At 53.9% G+C, this 17,027-nt stretch overlaps 8 protein-coding genes across 9 annotated transcripts; 4 read left to right on the top strand and 4 right to left on the bottom strand.

Annotated features, from left to right (window-relative positions):
• Nucleotides 1-324: 324 nt before the first annotated feature.
• Mis12 lies at nt 325-1,212 on the bottom strand. The gene is made up of 3 exons (XM_002132507.3): nt 1,017-1,212; nt 659-951; nt 325-600 (listed from the first exon to the last, which is right to left on the bottom strand). Exons 1-3 carry the CDS (start codon nt 1,084-1,086, stop codon nt 430-432), a joined length of 534 nt encoding a protein of 177 aa, XP_002132543.1. The 5' UTR covers nt 1,087-1,212; the 3' UTR covers nt 325-429.
• An 81-nt stretch (nt 1,213-1,293) lies between these two features.
• On the top strand, nt 1,294-3,574 carry LOC4816923 (pseudouridine-metabolizing bifunctional protein C1861.05). The gene has a single exon (XM_001356386.4). The coding sequence runs from the start codon at nt 1,346-1,348 to the stop codon at nt 3,437-3,439; it is 2,094 nt and encodes a 697-aa protein (XP_001356422.1). The 5' UTR covers nt 1,294-1,345; the 3' UTR covers nt 3,440-3,574.
• Nucleotides 3,452-5,242, bottom strand: Nle (notchless protein homolog 1). The gene is made up of 4 exons (XM_002132506.3): nt 4,201-5,242; nt 3,787-4,137; nt 3,604-3,730; nt 3,452-3,534 (listed from the first exon to the last, which is right to left on the bottom strand). Exons 1-4 carry the CDS (start codon nt 5,177-5,179, stop codon nt 3,522-3,524), a joined length of 1,470 nt encoding a protein of 489 aa, XP_002132542.2. The 5' UTR covers nt 5,180-5,242; the 3' UTR covers nt 3,452-3,521.
• Nucleotides 5,243-5,296: 54 nt separating this feature from the next.
• On the top strand, nt 5,297-9,707 carry Sf3b1 (splicing factor 3b subunit 1). The gene is made up of 3 exons (XM_002132505.3): nt 5,297-5,406; nt 5,579-6,270; nt 6,326-9,707. The coding sequence occupies exons 1-3, from the start codon at nt 5,379-5,381 to the stop codon at nt 9,626-9,628; spliced, it is 4,023 nt and encodes a 1,340-aa protein (XP_002132541.1). The 5' UTR covers nt 5,297-5,378; the 3' UTR covers nt 9,629-9,707.
• On the bottom strand, nt 9,688-10,984 carry Ipk2 (Inositol phosphate kinase 2). The gene has a single exon (XM_001356385.3). It carries the CDS (start codon nt 10,836-10,838, stop codon nt 9,831-9,833), a length of 1,008 nt encoding a protein of 335 aa, XP_001356421.2. The 5' UTR covers nt 10,839-10,984; the 3' UTR covers nt 9,688-9,830.
• Nucleotides 10,985-11,224: 240 nt separating this feature from the next.
• cold (coiled) lies at nt 11,225-12,519 on the top strand. Its single transcript, XM_001356384.4, has 3 exons — nt 11,225-11,428; nt 11,504-11,814; nt 11,875-12,519. Exons 1-3 carry the CDS (start codon nt 11,371-11,373, stop codon nt 11,965-11,967), a joined length of 462 nt encoding a protein of 153 aa, XP_001356420.1. The 5' UTR covers nt 11,225-11,370; the 3' UTR covers nt 11,968-12,519.
• Ptth (Prothoracicotropic hormone) lies at nt 12,351-13,509 on the bottom strand. Of its 2 annotated transcripts, none has more exons than XM_033380186.1 (3): nt 13,279-13,509; nt 12,881-13,204; nt 12,351-12,813 (listed from the first exon to the last, which is right to left on the bottom strand). In XM_033380186.1, the coding sequence occupies exons 1-3, from the start codon at nt 13,285-13,287 to the stop codon at nt 12,559-12,561; spliced, it is 588 nt and encodes a 195-aa protein (XP_033236077.1). In that variant the 5' UTR covers nt 13,288-13,509; the 3' UTR covers nt 12,351-12,558. The 2 variants fall into 2 exon arrangements, with proteins under 2 accessions (XP_033236077.1, XP_033236076.1); XM_033380185.1 differs by having other exon boundaries at nt 12,875-13,204; nt 13,279-13,501.
• Nucleotides 13,510-14,341: 832 nt separating this feature from the next.
• On the top strand, nt 14,342-16,544 carry Pph13 (PvuII-PstI homology 13). The gene is made up of 3 exons (XM_001356382.4): nt 14,342-14,884; nt 14,967-15,235; nt 15,307-16,544. Exons 1-3 carry the CDS (start codon nt 14,844-14,846, stop codon nt 16,170-16,172), a joined length of 1,176 nt encoding a protein of 391 aa, XP_001356418.4. The 5' UTR covers nt 14,342-14,843; the 3' UTR covers nt 16,173-16,544.
• The last annotated feature ends 483 nt before the right edge of the window (nt 16,545-17,027 follow it).

The following is a 17,027-nucleotide window of genomic DNA, read 5'->3' as shown; positions in this document are numbered from 1 at the left end:
GCAAGAGGAAAACAAGAAAAATGTACCCCCAAAATGTATAAATAGCTTCACCATTTCCTCCACACACACTGTGGCCTGTGGCCGATGTTTTAGTTTATGCGGGAAATACTCGGCGTGAGGCTGCCAAAGCGGCTGTTGAACTGTGCATGGGATGGGATGGGATAGATGGGATGCTTCGGGATGGGACACTCCCCGAGTGCCGGTCGAAAATAGACGGCGAACTTCTGTCACTTGGAGCAAGCACACTCTCTTTCTCACTGACGTAGGCACAATCTGTCAGTCGCATGCAGCGCGCAATGGTGAGGAAATTGAAGTCTACACAAATTAAAGGCTCATGATGACGATTCTTGTATTCATCTATTAGTATTCACAACTCATACAATTTCGGGTGTGTAATAGTAGGGAATTATATCAAATTTCAGTGGCATTTCAGTCAGACATGGTGGCAACGAGAGAGGCGACTTCGGCCATCATGGACAGTTTTATGCATTTACAATCTTTGTATACCTGTTTGTGAATATCCGTTTCCTCCTGGGCGATTTTAGCCACAGAAGCATAGTGGTTCCCCTCTGCCTCTACCTTGGCCAGCGTGATCAGGTTCTGAAATCATATGGGATTGCCTAAGACATTCGAATAGTAGGGATGATCAGACGCTCACCTGGCGAAAGCGCAACTTCAGATGCTCTAGCTCGTTGTTCTTTTTCTCCTCTTCAAGAGGGGTGGGTTGGTGCTCCAGGTGAAAGTCCTCTACCTGCAGCACATGCGACGGAATGTGAAAGTATTTCTTGTCCAGCAATCGGAGGGATTGCATGTTCTTTTTGGTAGCGGCCTCCACGCGACTGATCACTGCATCCTTCTGCGCGCCTAGCAGTGCCGAGGTGGCCGGCGTTTCAATCTTCTGAATGGCGTTTTCAATAGCCTTGCTAATGAGGTTATGCACCAAGTGCTCGCCTGTTTTGGAGGGTAAGAAAGTCCTGAGACGCCAAACACAACTGGCATCAAAAAGTGGCACTTACGTTCTGACGATATCTGTTCAGCGGTAAAGTTAAAGAACTTTAGATCGTAAGCACTCTGGTAGAAATTCATTTTAACAGATTTTTAATGAGATTCCAGTTTAAGTGGATAAACAATTCAAGAATCAAGCAATTTTTTCTTTTTTAAGCAAATTTTCGCGCAAACACAAATTAGTGTGACCGGAGGTTCGAATGAGAAAAATCCACTCTAGAAAAAGTATTTTTGAGCAGAAAATACCAGAAAGCAACAAGAACGGTATTCCACATGGTCACACCACGTGCCGGTTTATTGTTTTCAGTAGGCAGGTGAATTTTATTTATTTTGTTTTGACATGTTGTTTCGTAGATATCTCCTGCCCGCTGCCACCAAATTCATTCGTACTAAACACTACCAGCACATCGAGCTGCATCCAGAGATAAAGTATGCCCTGCGACATGACCAGCCAGTCGTGGCTTTGGAGTCGACGATCATAACACATGGAATGCCGATGCCAGAGAATGTTACAACGGCTCTGCAGGTGGAGGAACAGGTGCGCCAACACGGCGCTATTCCCGCCACGATCGGCATCATTGATGGCTGCATCAAGGTGGGCCTGACCGGGGAGGAGCTGACGTCACTGGCCAAGAAGCCGCGGAATGAGGTGATCAAGTGCTCTCGCCGCGACCTGCCCTACGTCGTGGCTAGAGGACAAAGCGGCGGCACAACTGTAGCCGCCACGATGATTGTCGCTCATCGCGTGGGCATCAAGGTGTTTGCCACCGGCGGCATTGGCGGCGTTCATCGTGAGGGTCACGTCTCTATGGATGTCTCAGCGGACTTGACCGAACTGGGGCGCACTCCTGTGGCCGTGGTCTGCAGCGGTGTCAAGTCTATACTGGACATTCCGCGCACCCTCGAGTACCTGGAGACACAAGGCGTGTGTGTGGCCAGCTTCGACAGTCCAGGCGGCGTCTTTCCGGACTTTTACACCCGCGACAGTGGCTGCAAGGCTGCCTACAATCTGTCCACACCGCAGGAGGCCGCTGATCTGCTCCGCTCCTGGCGGGAGCTCAAACTCCAGTCGGGTGTGCTCATCGGAGTGCCCATTCCCGAGGAATTTGCGGCTGACAAGGCCAAGATGGAGGCTGCTATCAAGGCAGCTGGCGTTCAGGCCTTGGCCCAAGGCGTGACAGGCAAGGAGGTGACGCCCTTCCTGCTTTCGGCCATAGCAAACATCACCCAGGGCAGCAGTCTCCAGGCGAACATCGCTCTGATCAAGAACAACGCCAAGGTGGCGGCCCAGATTGCTGCAGCTTTGGCCGGGGCTCCAGCCACGAAGCAGAGTGAAGACAATGGAGAAAGCCCAAAAAAACCCCTCGTTGTGGGCGCCTCCATCCTGGACCTCTCCTTCACGGTGGACGATCAGAAGCGGGATATGCAACTGGATGGAGCCACCTACTCAGCGGTGGCCAAGCAGGCGGCTGGAGGCGTCGGACGCAACATAGCCGAGGGCATATACAAGCTCTACGGCGATGTGAATCTGATATCTGCCGTGGGAAAGGACCAGATGGGCGAGACTCTGCTCCAACTGATGCCCAAGGCCCTGCAGCGGAGCATGATCCAGGACGAGAGCCAGGCCACCTCCCTCTGCTCCCTGATCTTCGACAAGTTTGGCGACTGCAAACTGATTCTGGGCAACATGGAGATCCACCAGTGCTCCATCACGCCAGAAACACTTCGGGCGCACCGGCATCTCTTCCGCGACGCCCCGCTGGTCATCATGGACAGCAACATTTCGGAGCAAGCAATGGAGTGCACCCTGCAGCAGGCGCAACGCTACCAGTTGCCGGTGTTCTTTGAGCCCACCGACATGTTCATTGCCGGCAAGCCCTTCCACCTCCCACCTGACCTCACGCAGCACATTCGCCTGATCAAGCCCAATCTCCAGGAGCTGAAGACCATTGTGGAGGCAATCACTGGACAAACGGTCGACTGGCAGCCCAACACCAAGGTGGAGCGTGTCCAGCTGCTCCAGCAGACCAAGGACCTCCTGAAAAAGATTGAATCGTGTTTCAACTGCATCATTGCCACTTTGGGGGATCATGGCGTGCTGCTCAGCTTTCGTGCGGACGCCGCCAACGATGCGAGCTGCCTGCTCGATGCTACGACGTCTGAGGTGCCACCACACACCACCCGTTTCTATGCCGCACCCATAGTGCCCAACATTGTGAATGTGTCAGGAGCTGGGGACAGCTTCTGTGCCGGCTTCATTACTGCCCTGCTGCAGGGACGCATCCTGGACGAGTGCGTCGCCGCTGGCTTTGTGGCGGCCGAACGAGCCCTTCAATCCGAGTCGGCAGTGCCAGCGACGTACTTTAGCAATGCGGTTGCCTTCGAGGATCGCTACAAGCAGACTCTGAAGACGCTGCAGCAGCAAAGCATTTAGAGAGCGTTTACATAGCTTTTACTCAGGACCTTAGCTTTACTTTCCCCAAATAGTTTCTTAAAGTGTATAACAGACGATGAGGCTAATAGGCCCATCTGCAAGATAAAATTAAAAAGAATTTTTAATGTTTATAATCCTCAAATTGGTTTGATTCTCAGACTTACAGTTTGATCACCTTGTCCTTGCCGCCAGATGCCACGCGAGAGCCATCGGGTGCCCAGTCCACGCCGAATACCTCGTCAGCATGTCCAGGCAGCTCCTGCGCCAGCTTTTTCGATTGCACGCTCCAAACTAAAATAAATAAAAGGTTAATTCCAAATCCAAAGCCACTCCAAGGGATGGCCTACCCTTCAGTGTGGAATCTCTGCTGCCGGAGCAAATCAGACGGGAGTCCGCTGACCAGGCAATCGTGTAGACGGCCTGCACATGACCGCGGAATGTGGCCATATACTGGCCATCTGAAGCACGCCACAGGCGCACCGACTTGTCGAAGGAGGCGGAGGCAATCAGCTTCACATCCGGCGAGTACTTTACATCATTGACCACATTCTGGTGGCCAGTCATGCGCTCCACGCACTTGTTTGTGTTGTTGCGCCACAGATAGAGGGTGTTGTCATCCGAGCAGGACACCAGGGACTCCACTTCATCGGGACACACAGCCTGGTAGCGTTGCAGGGCCGAGGCCTGGAGCTCTTCAGCTGTAAATGAAAAATAATGTCATAAAAACTGAAGCAGAAACCAATCAAAAAGGATATCCTTACGGGTCATGCTCAGGTAGGACTTGGTGCGATCCTTGACCGGGTGGAAGGGTCCCGTGCGCAGCACGTAGTCCGTGCTCAGGGCAATGTTGTTCACCCAATGGGCATGGCCGGTGAATGTGCGGCACAAGATGCCGTCGGCAGCGCGCCACATCTTGATGGTGCGATCCTTGGACGAGGTGTAGATGAGGCCAGCCCCTCCCCAGCGGACGGCAGTCACGGCATTCGTGTGTCCTGCAATGTTAAGCAGACAGGAGCCCAGTTTCACATCCCAGATGCGACAGTCGCCGTCGCTGCTGGCTGATGCGAGCTTCCGGCATTCGGGATTCTGATGGAATGGCTCCCAGCTTAGGCAATTGATGTGCTTCTTGTGGCCTGTGAGCGTGCGTCCAACCTGCTGGCCCGTCTCCGGGTCCCAGATGATGACTTTGCCCGCCTTGCAGGCACTGGCCAGTCGCTTGCCATCCGGCGCCCAGGCCACGCACAGAACCCACTGCTTGTGGCCCGTGCAGGTGAAATGCGGCGTCTCTGTAGTCAGATCCCACAGGCGAACTGTGGTGTCACCACTGCCGCTGGCCAGATGGGCCCCATTGGGACTGAAGTTGAGGGAGACCACCGCCTCGGCATGTCCGGGCATGGAGCTGGTGCATCTGGTGACTGGACGAACCTTGAACACGGCCTGTGGCTGGTAGACAATGTCGATCACGTTCTCTGTGTCCACTGAGCCCAGGTCAAGTGTGTCCTCGAGGCTCTTCTTGATCTCATCCTCGCCCACAAAGAACAGATAGGGTGTAGCCTCCTCGTTCTTCAACAGCGCATTGCAGATGAGACCCAATTGTTGCGTGGTTATGCCCGCTGGCAGGTCTATGGGCGGCCCTGCCTCCTCTCCTGTGTCGGATATCAGGCGTGCCTGTATCGTCTGTGGAGTGGCCTCCACTACCGCGTCCGTTTCCACGCCCATTTTTGGTTTTTTGGCAAACATTTTCCGCGTAAATTACGAATAACAACAATACAACACGTGCCGCGGCCTAGTGTGGAAAAACGTAAAAACGTGGAAAAATACTGCAAAAAATACTAAAACTATCGATTCATCGGCAAGTGCAACCCTGCATTGGAAAAATGTATCAGTCCATCTCTAACAAGAATTTTCATGTACGCGTCTTCACAATTCGTTGATAAAAATGGAAAATATTCCGCGAACACATGAAGGTGAGCCAAATAAACCAACTAATTAGCTATCCTTCAGGTCGTAGCAGATCGGAACACTAAAATCCTGCGTGCGGAGCCCCTAAAACGACCCAGACAAGTGCACCCGGTTTGGTTGGCCTGCTCTCCCCGCACGAAAATCAATTATTTCATCAACGTTTGTGACCCATTTCAGACATCGAGGCGCAAATCTCTGTTATCCAGGAGAAGAAGACGGAGCTGGCCAAGACCACAGCGGCAGCAGAGGGAGTGGGATTGTTGGACAGCGGCGGCTTCTTTGACACCGATTTGTACGATGAGGAGGCCGCTAAGGGCAAGGGCCGCTATGAGGGGTACAACACATCGATCGCGGCCAATGACGAGGGCGATGAGGATGAGGACGATGGCTTCCCAGTGCCCCAGAAGCGCACCACATACACCGCCCCCATCTCGGTGCTGAAGGATGTCACCCAGGGCAAGGAGGATGTGGATCCGTTGGCGGACCGACGGCGTCCGACCATTGCTGATCGCGAGGACGAGTACAGGCAGAAGAGGCGTCGCATTATCATCTCGCCAGAGCGCGCCGATCCCTTCGCCGACGGCGGCAAGACCCCCGATGTGGGCTCCCGGACATACACAGACATCATGCGGGAGCAGATGCTCAAGGGCGAGGAGACCGAGTTGCGGCGCCGCATCATGGAGAAATCCAAGGACGGAACTCTGGTGAAATCTTCATCCGCATCAGCGTCATCTTCGAATGGCGACAGCTCCTCCAAAGATAGCAGCTCCCGCAAGCGAGGCCGCTGGGATCAGACGGTCAGCGAAAGCTTCATACCAGCCAAAGTGGCGGCCACACCAAGCAGTGCAGCCACGCCGACCTGGGAAGATGTGAGTATACATCCTGAATCCCTTTAGAGCACTTTCTAATCTCTGTTTCCTGCAGAAAACACCCGGAGATCATCGATGGGATGAGACACCTGGCCATAAGGGCAGCGAAACGCCCGGAGCCACACCGGGACTGGGCACACGGATCTGGGATGCCACTCCGGCTCATGCCATGACACCGGGACATGAGACCCCTGGGCACGAGAAGTCGGCGCGACGCAACCGCTGGGACGAAACGCCAAAGACAGAGCGCGAGACTCCGGGTCACAGTGGCTGGGCCGAGACCCCCAAGCCAGATCGCACGGGCAGCGGGGCCGGCGGTGAGAGCATCTCCATCGAGTCCACTCCGGGGGCCTCCAAGCGTCGCTCCAGATGGGACGAGACCCCGTCGAATGCCACGCCCGCTATAACACCGACGAATGCCAGCGCCATGACTCCGAATATGACGCCCAGCATGACGCCGCATGCCACTCCGGGCCATGCCACACCGATGCTCACACCTGGCGGCAGCACTCCCGTGGGAGTCAAAGCCATGGCCATGGCCACGCCCACACCTGGTGCGTTGGCGGCCATGACGCCCGAGCAGCTGCAGGCGTACCGCTGGGAGAAGGAGATCGACGAGCGGAACAGGCCGTACACCGACGAGGAGCTCGACCAGATGTTCCCGCCCGGCTACAAGATTCTGCCTCCACCCGCGGGCTATGTGCCGGTGCGAACGCCCGGGCGAAAACTGATGGCCACACCCACGCCCATCGCTGGCACGCCGGCGGGCTTCTTCATCCAGGTGGAGGACAAGAATGCCAAATTCATGGATAACCAGCCAAAGGGGCAGAATCTGCCCTTCATGAAGCCAGAGGATGCACAGTATTTTGACAAGCTGCTGGTGGACGTCAACGAGGACTCACTGTCGCCCGAGGAGTTGAAGGAGCGCAAGATCATGAAACTGCTGCTGACTATCAAAAACGGATCGCCGCCCATGCGCAAGTCCGCCCTGCGTCAGATCACGGACAAGGCGCGGGAGTTCGGTGCGGGGCCGCTCTTCAATCAGATCTTGCCGCTGCTCATGTCCCCCACGCTGGAGGATCAGGAGCGTCATTTGCTCGTGAAAGTGATTGATCGCGTGCTCTACAAGCTGGACGACTTGGTGCGTCCCTATGTACACAAGATCCTGGTCGTGATTGAACCCCTGCTGATCGACGAGGATCACTATGCCCGTATTGAGGGCCGAGAGATCATATCCAATCTGGCCAAGGCCGCCGGCCTGGCAACCATGATCTCCACGATGCGTCCGGATATTGACAATATCGACGAGTACGTGCGGAATACGACAGCTCGTGCCTTCGCGGTGGTGGCCTCGGCTCTGGGTATTCCCTCGCTGCTGCCCTTCTTGAAGGCTGTTTGCAAGTCCAAAAAGTCCTGGCAGGCCCGTCACACGGGCATCAAGATTGTCCAGCAGATTGCAATCCTCATGGGCTGCGCCATTCTGCCGCATCTGAAGGCTCTGGTGGAGATCATCGAGCACGGGCTGGTGGATGAGCAGCAGAAGGTGCGCACCATCACGGCTCTGGCCATTGCGGCTCTCGCAGAGGCTGCCACGCCCTACGGCATTGAGTCGTTCGATTCGGTGCTGAAGCCCCTGTGGAAGGGCATCCGCACGCATCGCGGCAAGGGACTGGCCGCCTTCCTGAAGGCCATTGGCTACCTGATTCCCCTGATGGACGCCGAATACGCCAACTACTACACGCGCGAGGTGATGCTGATCCTCATTCGAGAGTTCCAATCGCCCGACGAGGAGATGAAGAAGATTGTCCTCAAAGTGGTGAAGCAGTGTTGCGCCACCGACGGCGTGGAGCCGCAGTACATCAAGGAGGAGATCCTGCCGCACTTCTTCAAGTTTTTCTGGAATCACCGCATGGCCCTGGATAGACGCAACTACCGCCAGCTAGTGGACACCACCGTCGAGATAGCCAACAAGGTGGGGGCCTCGGAGATCATCAATCGAGTGGTGGACGACCTGAAGGACGAGAACGAGCAGTACCGCAAAATGGTGATGGAAACGGTGGAGAAGATCATGGGCAACCTGGGGGCAGCCGACATCGATTCCCGCCTCGAGGAGCAGCTCATCGACGGCATTCTGTACGCCTTCCAGGAGCAAACCACCGAGGATGTGGTCATGCTGAATGGCTTCGGCACCATCGTCAATCAGTTGGGGAAGCGCGTGAAGCCATATCTGCCGCAGATTTGCGGCACCATCCTGTGGCGGCTGAACAACAAGTCCGCGAAGGTGCGACAGCAGGCGGCGGATCTCATCTCGAGGATCGCAGTCGTGATGAAGACCTGCCAGGAGGAGAAGCTGATGGGCCATCTCGGTGTCGTTCTCTACGAGTATCTGGGCGAGGAGTATCCCGAGGTGCTGGGCAGCATCCTGGGGGCCCTCAAGGCCATCGTGAATGTCATTGGCATGACCAAGATGACGCCGCCCATCAAAGATCTCTTGCCCCGCCTCACCCCCATCCTGAAGAACCGACACGAGAAAGTGCAGGAGAACTGCATCGACCTCGTGGGACGCATTGCCGATCGCGGACCCGAGTACGTTTCTGCCCGCGAATGGATGCGCATCTGTTTCGAGCTCCTGGAGCTGCTCAAGGCCCACAAGAAGGCCATCCGACGAGCCACAGTCAACACTTTCGGATACATTGCCAAGGCCATCGGCCCCCACGATGTCCTGGCCACGCTTCTGAACAATCTGAAGGTGCAGGAGCGCCAGAACCGTGTCTGTACCACCGTGGCCATTGCCATTGTGGCCGAGACCTGTCGCCCCTTCACTGTCCTGCCCGCTTTGATGAACGAGTACCGGGTGCCCGAGCTGAATGTACAGAACGGTGTGCTCAAGTCGCTGGCCTTCCTCTTCGAGTACATCGGGGAGATGGGCAAGGACTACATATACGCCGTCTGCCCCTTGCTGGAGGATGCCCTAATGGACCGCGATCTGGTGCATCGGCAGACGGCCTGCTCGGCCATCAAGCACATGTCCCTGGGAGTCTATGGCTTTGGCTGCGAGGACGCCCTCACGCATCTGTTGAACTATGTGTGGCCCAATATCTTCGAGACGTCACCGCATCTGGTGCAGGCTTTCATGGACTCCGTGGACGGACTGAGGGTCTCCCTGGGCTCCATCAAGATACTGCAGTACACGCTCCAGGGGCTCTTCCATCCCGCCCGCAAGGTACGCGATGTCTACTGGAAGATCTACAATTCGCTGTACATCGGGGGGCAGGATGCTCTCATTGCGGGCTATCCGCGGATCACCAACGATCCAAAGAACCAGTACGAGCGATACGAAATGGACTATATGCTCTAAGGGATCCCCGGGGAATCGGAATCAAGCACTAGCACTAGGATTGGAAGACACACAAAATATATACACAAATTGTAAAAAACCGGGTTTTATTCTACCCATTCCCTTCTTTAGGGTCCTACTGTGGACTAATCTTTTGGCTTACGCAATAATACAAATGTGTGGAGTACTTGGAGTAGTTGGAGTGGCTGCTCCTTGGTCTTGGCTATCGGTAGAGTATGGATCGGACCACCTCGATGAGGCTCTGCAGTCCGAACATGTAATTCTCATCGGGTTGGCCATCCTCCGCAGGATAGACATGAGCAAAGTCAATCATGCGCACGCGTATCCACTCGGAGGGATCTTCGGAGCATTGATGATGTTGATGGTGGCCATTGAGCAGAGGCGAGGGCGGTGGCTGGGACTGGGAGCTGAGTCGGGCATAGTCGTAACAGATGAGCAGGGAGCTGGCGTAGAAGTGGAGCATTCGCTGGCGCTTGAACCAGGCGAGGATCTCCTGCAGTTGTCGCAGCACTTCCCTGAGCAGGATCTCGGAACCGGCGGCTCGTGTCTTCGAGTCGCTGGTGCTGGCATTGAAAAAGATGCCCATGGTCTGCCTGAAGCCAGCCACATTCAGGCTCTTGCCGTAATCCTTGCCGTGACGGAGCACCACAGTCTTGCCGGGCTCTTCCGCGGGGAGGTAGACCAGGAAACCGGGCAAGCAGAGGCCAAGCTTCTGCTTGCATATCACATACTTTTGCTCCTCCACCTGGCGCTTGTGCGGCGAGGACATGGGGTCCCACGTGCGGCGTCCCATCTTCACGTCCATGACACACGGCTGCTGCATGCCGCTCGTGAGGTCTTCCAGCCTGACAAATGTGTGCTCGCGCTGATTCACAACCAGTTTGAGATGGCCGTAAAACCGCGGGACGTGACGACTGAGGGCGGCAAGGTCATTATCACCTGGCGCTTTCGCTTCGGCCATGGCTCCCGCCGCCGTCGACGCTACGGCCGCCGATGCCAATGACTCATAAAAGTTCAGTTCGCGCACCTCACACTCGGGCTTTCCCAGCGGCTTTAGCACGCATCCCGCGACGGAGTCCTGCAGGAGGCCCACGGCGGCGGCATTGGTCGCCTCGAATGTGTGCCCGGCCACCTGTGTGGCAAACTGTCGGAATCCCACGGGCAGCGCTGGGCTGGGCAGGTGCACTGCTTTCTGATCGTTTCTGGCCATGTTTGGTGAGGTGTCTGGTTGTCTGTCCAGGCGGTGGGTGGCAGACAGAAGCAACAGAGCAGCAAACAGAATGTTGAGAAATTTAGCGCAGAAAATGGTTGCGCGGTTAACGCTGAATCGGTGATGGCGCTTTGGCTTGTTTTCAGTGAGATTTGGCATTTGTCAGCAAGAAACTGCTTGCGTTGCAAATGATGAATTAATAACCATCCAGATCCCAGGGGTTTATATGCACAACTCCCACTAAATATTTATGCAACAGCTCCATTTGTTACATGAGGCGTAAATTGCATTAATTTTAAATAAATATCTAGCAATTTTTCAGCGTAATGCTGATTTTATGAATGCCAGCACTGTTGCACGATTGCAGTGTTGCCAAACAACCAAATAGCTAGGGTTGTAAAACTCACGCGTCTTCTAATTTGTTGCTGATGCTTTGGGAGTGGTTTTTGTTTGTCAATTATTCATCTTTATTTACCGCATTTGTTATCTGCTGCTGCTGTCCACTGAGACTGCGATTGAACAACGACCCACGATGAAATCCTGGGAGATTGCTGTGCTAGCACTAGCTGCTGTTTATCTGTGCACGCAAGGTTGGTCTCAACTCTGTGTGCTAGAGATTTACGGGCCACACCTCAATAATACTTTATAATCTCCCCGATATCTAGTGAGTTTTGTGGCCGGCCTGGAGTGCTATGTGTGCTCCAACCAGACGGGCAATACGGAAAAGTGCCTCAACACGATCAAGACCTGCGAGCCCTTTGAGAATGTCTGTGGTACGGAGATCCGTTGGGGCAGCCAACCCTACTTCTCCGAAGGCGCTCTCAAGCAGTACTACGTGTCCAAGCGCTGCATGACCAAGGAGCAGTGCCAGTCCAAGCGGAAGCGCTACATGCAGCTCTACTGTACCCACATCTGGTACGAGGATTGGGCCTGCAACGAGTGTTGCCCAGGCGATCGCTGCAACTATTTTGTGATTGTGAGTGGCCCTTTCGGAAGGGGTTTGGTAGTACCTCCAACTTACCAATCTTTCTTGCAGAGTGGGGCTCCTGCTGGACAACGCCAGGCCGTGGGTCTTACCCTGCTGATGACGCTGCTGGGTGTGGGCTCTTGGCTCATTCCACGCTCTTAGCCATACAGGGAATCTCTCTCAACCCACATTCCAATTGTTCCAACCTCCATACGTTAGAACTCCAGGTAGAACTGTAACCGTTTGCCGTCCATTTATCTACTAGTTTGAAAAAGTGCCTTGACTCAACGGGGAATCGATTTCCCCATCGAATATTTTACACATTTCATACAAAAAACCGTTCGTTCTTATCGAGTTGCACTTGGTAGGAGTCGAAATACGTATAGATTTGATCAAGATAAACAAGAAAAGTGAGAATAAGCTCAAAGAACAGAGAAGTATTTTACAAAGTTCAAGAGGACCTAATCTTTAACACATCCTTTTCTAATTTCTACATTCCCACAATCCTCTTGTATTCTGAGGTGTTTTTTACGATTTCTGATACACTTTTTATTAGCCTATATCATATGTACACGAGACGGACACTAGAGTATTTTAGATAATCCATTCTTAGAACCCGAGAAAATGCCTTATTTTTAGAAGATAGCTATAAAAATCTGTTCCCCTTCGAATCTCCAACCGCAATAAAGACAGTTTGGCGTCTTTTTGGCGCTTTAATTAATATACGACTATTTCACATCTACAGCCCGTCATTTACTTAGCACAGAAGCAACCAGCGGTGACGGTGACCGTCTTAAACTGCCACAGCTGGGCCGCTGTCATTTCCTTGTTCAGCCAGGAGGCAGCACGATCGGGCACTGAGCCTTGGGCCAGCACTTTCACCTTGTACTCGAGAGGCCTGCAGTTGGAGCCGTGTGTGCACTTGGCGCCCTGGGCGGGACGAGACTCGCACACGGCGTTCATCAGATAGCGCGGAAAGTGAAGGTTGCCCAGGTCGAGGAGTTCGTTCTAGAGGAGGGACGGACAGAGACTGTGACTATCCGCTGGAGGATTGGGGATCTTAACAAACCGTAACTTTGCAATCGCATCCGGCAGAGTGGACGTCATTGCGCTTGGTGGCCAGCAGATCCTCGTAGAAATCGTTGTAGTACATCACCGGCAGCTGCAGCTGGTGGGGCATGGCCACCGAAGTCTCTGTGGGATGTGGTGTGCTCTGGCCGAATCCGAAAAGAGCGCTGAGCATCTTGGAAGTACTCCGGTCCGGCTGCTCTTGCTCTTGATCCTGCTCCTCCATCTCCTCGTAGCCTCCTCCGTCGCTGGGGTAGACTCCTCGACTGCCTCCTACTGCTCCTCTACTGGCCAGGCAAAGCAGCGCCAGCGCCGCTATCGAAACGGGGAACTGGGAAATGGGAAACCAAGGAATAACCCCTTAAGCAGTGCTGCTTCAGCTGAGAGATGTCTCCATGGACTCACCCAGACCATCCTCCTGGATCCGTGCCTGTGCAGAGCTTAACTCCTTGTGCGGCTCCCAGCAAGGAATCCCGGCTCTTTTATATGCGCGAATTTTCCCACTGGACAATGGAGAATAGCCGGCTCTCGGATTACCTTTTGTGTATGTGTGGCGCAAGAGAGGCATCCATTATGGGCCGTCACCTGGATGGCGAAACAATGACCACACAACTGTTGACACTATAACAATGGGCTGGAGGCGGACTGGGCTCGAGAGTGGTCACTGGGGTAGGTGGCTGGGGGATGGGGTTGAATCCTTTGGCTATTTATACTCCACTGCCTTTCAATGGGGAAAATGGCTTTAAGGCCTCAAGTGGTGTGGCGTGGGAGCGTGGAGTGGGGCCAAAAGAAGCCCACTGACCCAGACATATGTACATATGCCCAGGCAAAAGGTCGGTGGTCGGCGCTACTCCTCCACCCACCACTTGTCGCCGTGAGAGTGCAGGGGTGGCTACAAATCGACTGCGAAATATGAGTGGGGGTGCGGCTAGTTTTTGGCTGGATTTCCCTGGGAATTTTTCATTCAAATTGTGGAGGATTTTTCTACCACTGAATAACCCCTGACATCGTACAACGATTCAGCTTTCTGCGCTTCAAGTTCCCTCGTCTCATTGCCCTACAGACCACAAAAAAACTCGTAGTCCCTAAGCCTAGAAATACGCCTTTCATGCAAACGATTTTACTCCTATCCGGGATGCGAATGGGTTCCATTTCATATGAATTTGGTTTTCCTTTTACTCTCCCTTAATCTCAAGCAAATTTCTTCTGATTGGAGATCCTGAACAATGCCTTTGGTTCCGCTTGTGTCGTCATCATCAGATATGAGCTCACTCTCTCTCTGCACTGTCGTCTATCTCTCCCCTTCTCACAATGGTCAGTCCAGGTGCAGGCTCGGCTAGTGCGACTTCTGTTGGGGACTACGGGTGCCACGGGTCAGACAATGCCACAGTCCGCGTGGGGCGTAGGGTGCACAAGCGAATGGGCCCCCACTTTTAGGGCTTCTCCACCGACGGGCAGCACGCATTGGACTCCGGCAATCCTACTCAGTTGAATGCGCGTCGTCGTGGAAAGAACGTCGCTCGCCCTACAGTTTGACACGCACACACACAGTTTTAGAGCCGCGTTCTCTCAAACTGTAAGCAGTGGAGGAGCTGCAGGCAGCAGCAGCATCCGTTCTTCGTGGATTATTCTTGAGCTTTTTCGATTGGGATATCTTCGTAGAGATATATATTTGGATATCTCTCTCGTTGATGTTGTTGTTGTTGTACAGTTTTCCGCTGCGGAATTTGTTGGGGCGGAAAAGCGAGAGGTGGCAAAAGGTAGCAGGAAGCCCTCAAAGTGTCGACGAAAATCGTTAAAAAATAGAAAAACACACATTGCGACTATGTCAAGACTCGCTTGAAGACCGATCCGATCCGACCCATCGGACAGGCACAATAGAAGGAAGGAAGTAAGGAAGGAGCGAAGGGAGAGGACGAACCACGGCAGACACTAGTAGACTCCACATCCCGAACCCACTCAGGATTCGCATGGACAAAGGCACAATGAAGCGCAAGCAGAGAAGATACAGGTAGGCACTCTCCACACTCCATCCTCCAGGGAGTCTCTCCTCTACAGAGTCTCTCTTCTAAATCTCTCTTGTTTCTCCATAGAACCACCTTCAATACGCTGCAACTGCAGGAGCTGGAGCGGGCCTTCCAGCGCACTCACTACCCGGATGTCTTCTTTCGGGAGGAGCTGGCCGTGCGCATTGATCTGACGGAGGCTCGGGTCCAGGTGTGGTTCCAGAACCGCAGAGCCAAGTGGCGCAAACAGGAGAAGATTGGCGGCAGCATGGGGGACTACAAAGAAGGAGGTCTGGATCTGGATGTGGCCTACGATGATAGTGCGGCGGTTCTGGGTCAATTGGATAGTGCATTGGGTAGGCATCCATCAGTTCCATTGATTCTGCTCAAGCTCGCTAGCTCTTAATGTCCTCAATCCCCTCTATAGGTGCTGGCGGTACCCTGCTGCCGGACACCCCGCCGCAGTCATCCAATTCGCTGGACAACGAACTGAAGGCGCCCTATGGAACTGGGGCCCTGTCGCCGTCACGACTCTCGCCCAACATCTTCCTCAACCTGAATATCGATCACCTGGGCCTGGAACGGGGTGGCAGTGGCCTGTCCATGGAGTGGTCCACCTATCCGCCGCAGCAGCAGACGGAACCGCATCCGCACTCGCAGATGGAGTCCGAGCAGCAGCATCAGCACCCGCCTCAGCAGCATCATCATCATCATCAAAATCATCATCAGCATGAGCACCAACAGCCGCCGCAGCAGCATCAGAATTCTCAGCAGCAGGAGCAGGACCACCACGAGGGACTGGAGTTTGCTGCCTGCTCCCTGGACCTGGACATGGCTGATGGGTCCTCCGCCTACGACGAGATGAAGTTCCTCAGCGTGGACCAGTTCACCATCGACAGCTTCAAGGCGGACTGCATCCTCAGCATGGAGCAGTCGCCGCTCCCGCTCCCGCAGATCGCTCCTTACGTGAGTCACGCTCCGTCCCACCTCAGCTCCAATGGCGACTCCAATGGCCTCCAATCGCTCTGCCTGGACGGGATTGGGTCGAGCAGTGGCCTCGGCATGGCCTCGTTCGGCGGTGGCCTCTCCTGTTCGCTGCTCTCCCACCAAGTGAGTGACGGGGATCATTCAAAGGGATCATCGCCCCCATCCCTGCTGGTGCTGGACAAGACGCTGCCCTCGCTGAGCATTGGAGTGGAGGGCATAGCCGACCTGGTCGAGCAGCTGCATCATCATCATCACCAGCATCACCATCACCATCAGCATGAGGCGGGGGCCAGCGATATCCTGTGAATCCAATTTAGGCCAATCAAATGCATAGTTAAACTAATCTTGAATCCAATCTTAATGTTAATTTTAATTGATGTTGCTATGATGATCCAGGGTTGCGGAGGAGAGAGTGGAGTGGACAGAAGCCAGTTCTAGTTCTAGTTATATTCTTGTTTTCTAGTCAATGTTCTAGTCTAATAAGTCGATATCTAAGTACATTCACAAAGATGATTATAGAACACCTTTTTGGATGGAACTTTTGTAGCAAACCGTAATATTTGTACCAATGTTTAGGGAACTTTTTCGAGTGTACATCACCTGCTTATCGCCTTTGTTCCCCGTCCCTGGTTGCACCCCGATATATAAAAGAACAGAACATGAAATATTTCGAGACGAGGCGAGTCGAGAGTCCTTGACTACCTTTTCGGGGGCAGGTCTATGGAAGCTTCTATGGATTCCCCTACATGTGGCACATGATGCACGAGTGTGTGGTGCGTAACAAAGGAACACACCCACCCCGACTCCTCTCCTTATTTGTGGCTCGGATTAGAGGCAAACTAATTGTGCGATTTGAATGGATTTCGGGTTTCACTGCTGTTTGTTCGGCAATAACATTTGCTTTGCTTTTTAACAATTGCTGTACCTCTCTGGCTGCGCCACCTCCTCTGTGCAATCCCTGCTGCACAGCCAATACTCGGTTGCCTGTAATTTCCACTTACCATTATTAGTGGGGCTCCTCATCCTCTGCCCTACTGCAGGACCTAAGCAGTCTTAGCTGTGGGAGGAGTCCCTGACCCTCCTCTCTGGAGCCTCGTCTGTGTTGCTGGCCACGGCTTTGTGTATCAAAGCTTACGGGGGGCGAAAGCTGTCAGGGGGAGG

Source organism: Drosophila pseudoobscura, chromosome 4 (assembly GCF_009870125.1).
Source record: "Drosophila pseudoobscura strain MV-25-SWS-2005 chromosome 4, UCI_Dpse_MV25, whole genome shotgun sequence".
Lineage (NCBI taxonomy): Eukaryota > Metazoa > Arthropoda > Insecta > Diptera > Drosophilidae > Drosophila > Drosophila pseudoobscura.
The sequence above is the reverse complement of the archived record's forward strand: the minus strand, read 5'-3'. Positions and strand labels throughout refer to the sequence as shown.